At 39.9% G+C, this 12562-nt stretch overlaps 1 protein-coding gene across 4 annotated transcripts in view; it reads left to right on the plus strand.

Moving 5' to 3' along the window:
- LOC149449887 (myomegalin-like) overlaps window positions 1–12562 on the plus strand; it is a 415368-nt gene that overhangs the window by 124107 nt on the left and 278699 nt on the right. For all 4 annotated transcript variants that reach the window (XM_089692642.1, XM_089692639.1, XM_089692640.1 and 1 more), the window contains one exon: window positions 6450–6608. In XM_089692642.1, the coding sequence (XP_089548768.1) occupies window positions 6450–6608 (159 nt within the window). The remainder of the gene's footprint in view (window positions 1–6449; window positions 6609–12562) is intronic.

Here is a 12562-nt window from a genome sequence, read left to right on the forward strand (position 1 = left end):
GGGTCGCGGCATATGCACATGACCTGTTGTTTTATATCGCAAATCCGTGATTAACATTATCTAATTTAATGAAAATATTATAATACTATGGAGAGTTATTGAATTTAAAGATTAACTCCTCAAAGTCAGAGATATGAAATATAAGTATTCCAAAGATTGAGAAACAGATCTTACAAAAAGATTTCCATTTTACATGAAGGGAAAAATAATTAAATTATCTGGGACTAAAGCTAACCCATCTTTAAAAAATGTATATCAGTCTAATTATATTCCATTGATAAACGAGATAAAGGATGAATTGAGAAAAATGTCAGTAGGATCACTGTCTTGGATAGGGCGTATAAACATGGTAAAAATAGTGATAGTACCAAAAATTCTGTATACATTTCATATGCTCCCAATATACAGTGGGTCAAAAAAGTATTTAGTCAGCCACCAATTGTGCAAGTTCTCCCACCTAAAAAGATGAGAGAGGCCTGTAATTGGCATCATAGGTAGACCTCAACTATGAGAGACAAAATGAGAAAAATAATCCAGACAATCACATTGGCTGATTTGGAAAGAATTTATTTGCAAATTATGGTGGAAAATAAGTATTTGGTCAATATTAAAAGTTCATCTCAATACTTTGTTATATATCCTTTGTTGGCAATGACAGAGGTCAAACATTTCCTGTAAGTCTGCACAAGGTTGGCACACACTGTTGCTGGTATGTTGGCCTATTCCTCCATGCAGATCTCCTCTAGAGCAGTGATGTTTTGGGGCTTTCGCTGGGCAACACGGACTTTCAACTTCCTCCAAAGGTTTTCTATGGGGTTGAGATCTGGAGACTGGCTAGGCCACTCCAGGACCTTGAAATGCTTCTTACGAAGCCACTCCTTCGTTGCCCGGGAGCTATGTTTGGGATCATTGTCATGTTGGAAGACCCAGCAATGTTTCATCTTCAATGCCCTTGCTGATGGAAGGAGGTTTGCACTCAAAATCTCACGATACATGGCCCCATTCATTCTGCCCTGTACATGGATCAGTCGTCCTGGTCCCTTTGCGGAGAAACAGCCCCAAAGCATGATGTTGCCACCCCCATGCTTCACAGTAGGTATGATGTTCTTTGGATGCAACTCAGCATTCTCTCTCCTCCAAACACGATGAGTTGTGTTTCTACCAAACAGTTCTATTTTGGTTTCATCTGACCATATGACATTCTCCCAATCCTCTTCTGGATCATCCAAATGCTCTCTAGCAAACTTTAGACAGGCCCGGACATGTACTGGCTTAAGCAGGGGGACACGTCTGGCACTGCAGGATCCGAGTCCCTGGCGGTGTAGTGTGTTACTGATGGTAGCCTTTGTTATGTTGGTCCCAGCTCTCTGCAGGTCATTCACTAGGTCCCCTTGTGTGGTCCTGGGATTTTTGCTCAGCGTTCTTGTGATCATTTTGACCCCACGGGGTGAGATCTTGCGTGGAGCCCCAGATCGTGGGAGATTATCAGTGGTCTTATATGTCTTCCATTTTCTAATTATTGCTCCCACAGTTGATTTGTTCATACCAAGCTGCTTGCCTATTGCAGATTCAGTCTTCCCAGCCTGGTGCAGGTCTACAATTTTGTTTTTGGTGTCCTTCGACAGCTCTTTGGTCTTCACCATAGTGGAGTTTGGAGTGTGACTGTTTGAGGTTGTGGACAGGTGTCTTTTATACTGATAACAAGTTCAAACAGGTGCCATTGATACAGGTAATGAGTGCAGGACAGAGGTGCCTCTTAAAGAAGAAGGTACAGGTCTGTGAGAGCCAGAAATCTTGCTTGTTTGTAGGTGACCAAATACTTATTTTCCACCATAATTTGCAAATAAATTCTTTCCAAATCAGCCAATGTGATTGTTTGGATTTATTTTCTCATTTTGTCTCTCATAGTTGAGGTCTACCTATGATGCCAATTGCATGCCTCTCTCATCTTTTTAAGTGGGAGAACTTGCACAATTGGTGGCTGACTAAATATTTTTTGCCCCACTGTACGTACTGGGTACTTTTTTTTTATACTATAAAGAGAATGATAACTAAGTATATCTGGGCAAATAAAAAACCAAGAGTAAAGTATGAGGTTATATGTAATGACAAAACAAGAGGGGGGTTAAATGTACCAGATTTTAAGAGATATTACCACTCTGTGTAATCTCACAAGTAGTACAGTCAGGTCCATAAATATTGGGACATGGACACAATTCTAACATTTTTGGCTCTATACACCACCACAATGGATTTGAAATGAAACGAACAAGATGTGCTTTAACTGCAGACTGTCAGCTTTAATTTGAGGGTATTTACATCCAAATCAGGTGAACGGTGTAGGAATTACAACAGTTTGCATGTGTGCCTCCCACTTGTTAAGGGACCAAAAGTAATGGGATATTTGGCTTCTCAGCTGTATCATGGCCAGGTGTGTGTTATTCCCTCATTATCCCAATTACAATGAGCAGATAAAAGGTCCAGAGTTCATTTCAAGTGTGCTATTTGCATTTGGAATCTGTTGCTGTCAACTCTCAAGATGAGATCCAAAGAGCTGTCACTATCAGTGAAGCAAGCCATCATTAGGCTGAAAAAACAAAACAAACCCATCAGAGAGATAGCAAAAACATTAGGCGTGGCCAAAACAACTGTTTGGAACATTCTTAAAAAGAAGGAATGCACCGGTGAGCTCAGCAACACCAAAAGACCCGAAGACCACGGAAAACAACTGTGGTGGATGACCGAAGAATTCTTTCCCTGGTGAAGAAAACACCCTTCACAACAGTTGGCCAGATCAAGAACACTCTCCAGGAGGTAGGTGTATGTGTGTCAAAGTCAACAATCAAGAGAAGACTTCACCAGAGTGAATACAGAGGGTTCACCACAAAATGGAAACCATTGGTGAGCTTCAAAAACAAGAAGGCCAGATTAGAGTTTGCCAAACGACATCTAAAAAAGCCTTCACAGTTCTGGAACAACATCCTATGGACAGATGAGACCAAGATCAACTTGTACCAGAGTGATGGGAAGAGAAGAGTATGGAGAAGGAAAGGAACTGCTCATGATCCTAAGCATACCACCTCATCAGTGAAGCATGGTGGTGGTAGTGTCATGGCGTGGGCATGTATGGCTGCCAATGGAACTGGTTCTCTTGTATTTATTGATGATGTGACTGCTGACAAAAGCAGCAGGATGAATTCTGAAGTGTTTCGGGCAATATTATCTGCTCATATTCAGCCAAATGCTTCACAACTCATTGGACGCCGCTTCACAGTGCAGATGGACAATAACCCAAAGCATACTGCAAAAGCAACCAAAGAGTTTTTTAAGGGAAAGAAGTGGAATGTTATGCAATGGCCAAGTCAATCACCTGACCTGAATCCGATTGAGCATGCATTTCACTTGCTGAAGACAAAACTGAAGGGAAAATGCTCCAAGAACAAGCAGGGACTGAAGACAGTTGCATTAAAGGCCTGGCAGAGCATCACCAGGGATGAAACCCAGCGTCTGGTGATGTCTATGCATTCCAGACTTCAGGCTGTAATTAACTGCAAAGGATTTGCAACCAAGTATTAAAAAGTGAAAGTTTGATTTATGATTATTATTCTGTCCCATTACTTTTGGTCCCTTAGAAAGTGGGAGGCACATATGCAAACTGTTGTAACTCCTACACCGTTCACCTGATTTGGATGTAAATACCCTCAAATTAAAGCTGACAGTCTGCAGTTCAAGCACATCTTGTTCATTTCACTTCAAATCCATTGTGGTGGTGTATAGAGCCAAAAATGTTAGAATTGTGTCGATGTCCCAATATTTATGGACCTGACTGTATATTGGAAGTATAATTTACAAGGGAAAATTTGGGTAAACATGCAAAATACACTAAGTAAGTCACAATTAGATATGATCATTTGGATTCCACAGCAGTTCTGTACGTTTGATGAAAATATAAGCACATTGACACATAATGTAATGAGGGAGTGGGATTTAATTCATAAACAAATGGGGTGGGAATATAACACATTGTTAATTCCGTTGGTAGGAGTTTTTCCCACCAGGGAAAGATAATATTTAAAGAAAGTGGATGAAAGATAGAAATGCACTCTTGAAGGATATTATAGAAAAAGGGGAATTATGTTCTTTTCAAGACTTAAAAAATAAAAAAGTTATTTTTTACTCTAGACCAGGGGTGGGCAAACTGCGGCTCTCCAGCTGTTGCAGGACTACAAGTTCCATCATGCCTCTGCAAGTCATGGCTGTAACTGTCAGTTTTGTAATGTTGCAATGCCTCATGAGAAATGTAGTTCCACAACAGCTGGAGAGCCGCAGTTTGCCCACCCCTGCTCTACACGAATAGTGTTATTATTAATTGGGACATTTTGTTGCAGTGCTTCTGCAGCCATTAAGGATGGAAGAAGTCATGTATCCATTTGAGCAAATGTTAAGTTCTAATCCAATATTTATATTTATATATTAATATTTATAAGATCCTCACCACATCGTTTTTGGAAAAGTGGGAAAAGGAGCTTGGAACAAAAATGAATGAGCAACGAAAAAAGAAAATGTTTAAGTTTGTACACGGGGCGATAGATATGAATATTGTAGAAATTAATTACACATTTTTAGTTCGGTATATTACACAGAGTGTGGCACAGAAACAAAGAGCGGAGATTTCACCTTTATATTGGAGGGATGTGGGAGTAAGGGAACAATGGTACATATATGGTGGGAGTGCCCTAAAATTCAGGAGTTTTGGCAAATAGTAATTCAACATATACAGGAAATACTGGAAATCAGTTTACTGAAAGACCCTTGGGTTTATTTATTTCATAAATCCGAGATTAAAGTGAAGGATCATAAGAATATGTTGGTATTGCACTTAATAAATGCAGCACAGGAGATCTCAAAATAAATGTGTTCATTGTATGCATTTTTAAGAGACATGTATAAAATCATATTATGACCTCAGTTTATGTGATTGTATTGCAGTTTTACAGAACTTTTCACAGAAGTAAATTCAGTTTTGAAATCAAACACAACTCTGTTTCTTTCAGTTTTGTTAACTAGCTGTCAACTAACAGTAGGACAATATAAATAACTTTCTTTGACTCAATAAAAGAACTTAAGTGGTTTTCAGCTATGGAGCACCTGTTATTTGTTTCATATTGGGATAATGGCGTATGCTAAGTGGAGTTGATGGTTATAACTGGACCCTGCTGGTGTATCCTGTGGTTCCAGATTGCTGCACAGGATTGTTGGAGGAGCTCTCTGGCATTCAAGAGCACTATAGACCTCCTATAATCTGGGGTCTTTCTTTCTATTAATAGCCAATGGTGGTGGAACTCCTAAGAGGATTCACAGAAGATTTCACCTGGGTTTTTCTTAAGTGGATTTTATGTGTTGTGATTTTACACAATTGGGTGATTGCATATTATTTACACTGATTTAATAATTTCATATTTAAAGGAATAGCACAACAATTTCTGCATTTGATTTACCACACATTTGTATTTAGTTTTTTTTGAGTGCTGCTGTACACATACTTATTCACTGATAAATACTTGAATATTTTTTTAAAACTAGAGTTTAGTGTAATTTCAGAGCTGAGTGCATTTCTGACAGATGAACAATTATGTGTTTGTCTTGCCTTGACATATGCATAACAAAATCAGCATATTACAAAAGCCTTTAAAAAAGGTTTGCTTTATTATACTACTGGCTGGTATCCATTTATATCTTCTGCCTTCCCAGCTTAGTCTGCTAATTCATCTGGTTCCTGCCTGCTGTCAGTTTGCCTAGACCCTGTTGTATTCCTATGCCCGTATCACCTAATTTGCTTCCCCTGAACTGGAGTTGTTAGTCCCCTGAACTGGATTGTTGGTCTTCCTTAATCAGACTGATTAGTTGTCCTGACTTTTCTGGTACTCTGCCTACACTAGCCTTTGCTTTGCTGTGACTACATTTCTGCTCCATTCTCCACTTTGACACACAGCTCTGATTAGCCCTGGCACTTTTCTCTACTACATTTCCAAGTTTCCCTTTGGCACAAACGTTCGTTGGCTGGATACAACCTCAGGTTTTTTAGATACTTTATATATCCTGTCTCTGGGAAACCTTCCTTGTTAAGACCAGATAACCTGGTGTTTACGTTCCTGGGGACACCCATATACAAGTTCATGCATACAAAATGCCATAGAAAAGTGGCTTCTAAAGGTAAAGCACACTGCTAGAATGGGCACCTTAGTATAGATCTGCACCTTAAAATTTCATATTTTAATTTGCATGATAAAGATACCAATAAGTACAATGTTTTGCAATCAGATACTGTATATATGACAAAGATGACTGTGTGATTTTTTGTTTTTCATTACCTAGCATTGTATATATTTGTGCTAATTCAACAACAGATTACCTTCTGCCTAAAAAATTATCACTGATCTTTTTGTCAGGAACTGCACAGAACTTTGCGTAAAATACAAAGAGAACTGCAGGAAAAGAACCAACACCTTAATTATGTAGAAGAAGAAAAATGCACAACACTAGCAGCTCAGGAACAGAGCATTCAGAAATTAAAGGAAAGCGTGTCAAAGAAAGACCAGATGTTGCAAGTGAGTACTACACATATATGTAAACTCAGCCACCAAAATCTCATATCAGCCTTAACATATTCATGTATTTTCAAAGTCAACTTCTATATTTTTAAAGTGTATGTATAGCCAAAACCTTTATCTTATTTGTACAGGATGCTGGATTTGTATTCACAAACGATGGGAATATACTGGCTACCTTCAAGTTATTTAACACTGGCAAAAAATTTGGAATGGCCATCCATACTGCATGCTCATATAACCCCACCCGCTCTGTGAGACTCAGTATTTTTGCTAGTGACTTTAGGTGATGGACCTCTACTCCTTTGGCGCTTTTTTTTACCATTCTCTTTTTTCTTCTGGCACCTTTATTTAGATCTGACTGCTTATTGAAGTGGGATATCTAGCATTTTCTGGATGTTGTACCTTGGGGACTGTATGGGGATCTCACTGTATGGGGCCGGCTTGTAATGTTTGCTTAAGCACTAGATTCCTCGTTAGATGCTCTCTTTGACACAAAGTGAAACATGTACTTAGCTACAGGGTGCTATACAGGTCCAGGGCTGTGGTCCATCTTTATGGTTCCCAGACCCTGAAGACTCCTTTCAGAGTATGCCCACTGTGACAGGCAAAGCCTGGACCCCTAACAGACCCAGCAACATGGATAAGGTAAGACAGGGTTTCCCCGTATTTTTTAATCAGTTCCTGCCTGTTGATAGACAAACCGCAGTGCTTAGCACACAATGTGATTACATAGGCGATTAATTGGGAGTTATTCACTTTATTGTGTTATTCCTTGTTATACTTGTTTCTAATGGTTTCAGGGCCATAAGTCATTTTAAATTTATTTTACTATCTGGACATAGTCTCATGATGATTTCATAGTCGTGACACACCTTACGGGTGATGCACTTTCGCCCACCAGATTTGCTGAAAAACATGAACAGCACATTTTCCTTCTTTTTTGCCTTCTGCTGCAGAGACACAGCCACAGGAACTTGGCCAGTGCCAGGGTTTTAGCAGCCCCTGCATTTTGAGCATGCAAACCTCCATTTCTTTCACATTTTTTCTGTGAGATCCTATCAGTAAACCCCTCACTTAAGCAATGGTGGATATGTGCATATATGCAGGATTTTGTGGTTAAAGTGATTGTAAACCAAAACATTTTTTGGTAAATAATAAACATGTCATACTTAACCTGCTCTATGCAATGGTTTTGCAACTTGCTCTTGTTATGGGGGCAGTTGTGTGGGCTCCGCTCACTAGTCGCGCTCTGTGTGTCCATTAACACACAGAGCACGTCTTGGCTCCACCCCCCCCACTCCTTCCTCACTGGCTGTGAATTACAGTAACAAGAGCCAGAGACTTCCGCTGCTGTCTCTAACCCTATGAAGAGGGAGGGAGTGCAGAGAGCCGCTGCTCTCAGGCACACCACTGGATCAGGCTCAAGTAAGCATACCTTATACTACCTTAGGGCTGGGTGGTGAACTGCAACTGCAAGGTTTTTTTAACCTTAAAGCAGTAGTAAACACCACTTGGTGACTTGTATCTACAGGTAAGCTTATAATAAACCTTACCTGTAGGTACAAGCAATATCGCCTAAACATGTACTGTTTAGGAGATATTTACTATTTCTACAGCCAGTGTCGTTACCAGCGAATGCGCACTGTGCTTTGAATGGACGGCATGTTGAGTATGCGGTCCATTCAGAGCGACGTGCCACAAACGCGGCTCCCATGCGCAGGAGTGACCTCGCTGCAGCTTGGCCATTCAAATTGCTGGAGCCCATGAACCCAAAAAAGAAGATCGGGTGAAGATGGAAGCCCTGTCATCAGGACCAGTGTGCTGATGGAGAGCTTAGCTTTAAGGAAAGTATTTCATAATGTGCTAGAATGTGGTGCCTATTAGCTCATAATACAATTGACTTGCAGGGGGATTTTTTTTTACAGCTTTACTGGATTAGAATGCATTAAGGTAAAAACCTTCAGCCTTTAGAACCACTTTAAATCTTGGTCTGCTGAACCTGCATGAAAGACCTTATAAGAATGACTTTTAACAGTAAATGCCCATTTGGGGAATTCCTTGATAAATTCATCAAGTAAGTCACTGAAGGAAAGGTACATTTATCTTACAAGAAAAAGTCTAAGTCTCTTGCTCCTGCAGCTACTTCGTCTACTCAGATAAAGAGATATTTTTGCTCTACACAAGCATCAGCCTCAAAGCCAATGCTTAGTACTTTTTTGTTGCAGGCCTTGGACTCCTAAGCCCCCAAGCCAAGCCAGAAACTCCTCACAATGAAGGGACTCCCCCAGTTTATTTAATTGGGGGGACCTCTGTTGCCCTTTGTGCCAGTTTTCACCTGGAACATCCTGGACCTCTGGGTCCGAGGTGTTATTTTACAGGGGTCCAGATTTGAATTTTTATTTTGCTCCATCCCCACTTCCTACCCTCCAATGTGCCAGCAACAAGCAGATTTACTTGCCACCATACTTCAACTTCAGTCACAAGCAGTGGTAGTACCAGTCCTTCCAGCAGAAAAGTTCAGAGGTTTTCAGTCAAACCTGTTCACAGTCCGCTAACACAATGGAGGCATCTGCCCCATATTGGACTTAAAATCTCTAAAACAGATTTCATTTGTTACCAAATTCTGTATGGAATCAGCAAGATCTGTCATTGCTTTTCTCACGCAAGGGAAATTTCAGTAGACATACAGTACAAGATGCCTATTTACACATCCCCATCTTCCCCTCATCAACACTGCTTGCATTTTGCTGTAGGAGACCTAGCAGTGGCAGTAGACCTGTTATACAGTGTTATCTATATCCTCTTATTGTGATATTGTGTGCTGTAGAAATCCCTTAAAAAAGCCAATAAACCCTTTGTGAAACAAAACAATAGCAGTGCACTTTGTTATCCACAAGCATCAACATCTCAAACATAAGAGAATGGTGATTAAACATGTAAATTGCTACACCAGAGGTGGATACTGTAATGGTCTACTTTTATGCCATGAGCCTTTCTGGATTTATACACTTGGCACAGTACAGCCAAGTGGCCTGAATACTAACCTACCACTCACATGCTTTCTTGATGACAGATGATCTAGTTGCTAAAAGTTTATCATGATTGGATTTGTGTACATTATGCCTTCTTTCCTGTACTTCTGTCCTTGCTGTTTTCCAGGTTGCCATTTTTGTTTTTTTCTTTTACTTTTCCTCTTTTTTATCTGCTCTTTGGGGACTGTTCAAATTTTATCCCTCTACTTTCCTTCATTAGCCCTAGGATTAAGTCACTCCTTTGCTATATCTTTGATTTTTTTACTCTTTTGGTTACCTCTGATTTCATACCCCTCTGGTTACATTCCTGATTTAGTAGTTTAATGCTGCAAATTAGAACACCTGGCGAATCTAGTGTTGGTGAGACATGACAGTGGAGTCACCTCCCCTTGATAACAGTGCTTTGCGTGATTTCTTATAAGCTCATTGTGGGTCCATTCAGATGGATATACAGTATATGGGCTCTTGGTTTGATCAGTGGGGTACCATTGTCCACTCCCTCTTGCCTTTCTGTCTTTTTCTCTTCCATGTACTTTGGCAGTATAGCTCCTGTGTTCTGTGATCAAGCTTTATTACTGCTTACTGCTGCAGTTTAGCTGACATTGCTACTTTTTATGCTGATCTGGACTCCAATGGAGAGATTTTCTAAAAGTTGCGCACACAGAATCTGGTGCAGCTGTGCATAATAACCAATCAGCCTTTAGGTTCTATTCTCAAAGCTTAAGTGAACAAGCTGAAGTTAGAAGCTGATTGGTTACTGTGCACAGCTGCACCTGATTCTGAGTGCATCAGTCTTAGTAAATCTCCCCCCAAGTATCATATTATGCCTAATCTTTATTACTAATCACCCTGTATAGTAAATTGTGTTATTATCATTTTTAATCCATTTCTGATTTTACTTTGTTACCAACCATATCATGTGACAATATATTAAGTTTGCCTTTGCTAACTGTTCAGTGCCTGTCTTCTTTGATATAGCACTACTACTACTGGGTGCTGAGTATTATTTCAGTAATTTTCTGTGATATTGCATGCTTTGTATACTTAACCTAGTGTGTCAGAGATGAAGTCCTTAAAGAAGTCAAGGCAAAGAACAGAGGACCCACCCTAACTAGCGGCTCCTATAGGAGTAGCGCTACATGTACATTATTAGACCCTCCTTCTTCATGTTCAATTAGTCAGAGTGGAGTATCTTTATGTAAAAATAAACTCTGTGCTAGGTATCACCTGTGTATTGATATGTGAAAACATGTGTATATATAAGTACTACAAGAGGGAGCCGCATTTGAACACAAAATACTAAAGAAAATCAAAGCATACATTTGTTGCGCTCCCCATTAAATGTGCAATCAGTGATGACAATAGCAAAATCATAGAAAAACTAAACTAATGGTGTAATGTATCAAAACAGTGCAGCACATAAATAATATATTAAAATGATACACATAAATATGTGACGAAACAAAATCAATCAATAAATAAAATATTATAAATGAATACTTCAACAGTGCTTACTAAAGTTCTCAGTGTAGCAATATATTCTCTCCAATGACAACACATCAATGTTATCCCATATATCAAACTTCTTAAAGTGCCAAGTGACTCTTTTTAACTTTCTCCAATAAAAACAATTCCTTACAGAGTATCCTATAAAAGTGCTTCTCTCCTGTGGAAGGTCCTCCACCACCATGCACTCACCAGAAGGCTACTTGCTTAATAGCCTGTAGTTCCACAGATAGTGAACCTTCGCTTCTCCCTCCTCTAAACTGCACTTGATACAACCAGGGGCTTGAAAGGAAACACTCACCACACGGAGCCAGTAGGGTAGTATAGAGTGTATTATTTAATTATAAAATACTCAGGTTAAAAACATAATAAACAATCTTCCATGTGGAAAAAAACAATCACGGCCAGACATACCAAGATGGCCGCTGATCCGGGCTTCAGAAACGTCAGCACACAGGCTCTACTCAACGCGTATTTGAGGGGGGAGAAGTGGTATAGAACTTCCAATTTCTGCTCCTTGTGCTTCACCCATCTCCGTATGCCACCACCACTACTGAGAACTCACCAGACAGCCATGACCTTCTCAATTAAGAGTTGGTTTATATGCGCTTATTTGTATATATAGGTTCCCCCACTCCAGTATGTCACTCAACCACTCACTTGTAACTTTGCCAAAGGTATCATGTATTAAAAGAGAAAAGGAGACTCCAATAGTGTAAAATACCCTTTATTAAAACTTCACATTGCAAACATAAAACCATTGATTAACCTACTAACATTTAATAGTGCATTGCGCCCTACACTTGGCTTTGAACGCTCAATATCATGTCCAGCCTGCCCTGCCACACAATGCTCAGACCGCTCCACAGGCCTCCTGCTGACATCAGCACAACGAAACATACATGGAGGTGCAGCTACAGGAAGTGATGATCTGGTAACCAGGAAGTGGTGAAATTCGCTTGCAGTGTGGAGCAGTCTGAGCGTTGTGTGGCAGTGCGGGCCAGGCAGCATGCGCTGACCCTGCTCTGTCATTTTATGTGGCCTACCACTTTGTGGCTGAGTTGCTGTTGTTCCCAGTTGCTTCCACTTTGTTATAATACCACTAACAGTTGACCGTGGAATATTTAGTAGCAAAGAAATTTCATAGATGGACTTATTGCACAGGTGGCAACCTACCACGCTTGAATTCACTGAACTCCTGAGAGCCACCCATTCTTTCACAAATGTTTGTAGAAGCAGTCTGCATGCCTAAGTGCTTGATTTTATACATTTAAGGCCATGGAGGTGATTGCAACACCTGAATCCAATAATTTGGAGGCGTGTCCCAATAGTTTTGACAATATACTATATATATATATATATATATATATATATATATATATGGTAAATATAAAAAGTGCTGCATAAAAAAAC

This window comes from Staurois parvus, unplaced genomic scaffold, assembly GCF_062004578.1.
Source record: "Staurois parvus isolate SC_StPar_1 unplaced genomic scaffold, SC_StPar_1.0 ptg000597l, whole genome shotgun sequence".
NCBI lineage: Eukaryota > Metazoa > Chordata > Amphibia > Anura > Ranidae > Staurois > Staurois parvus.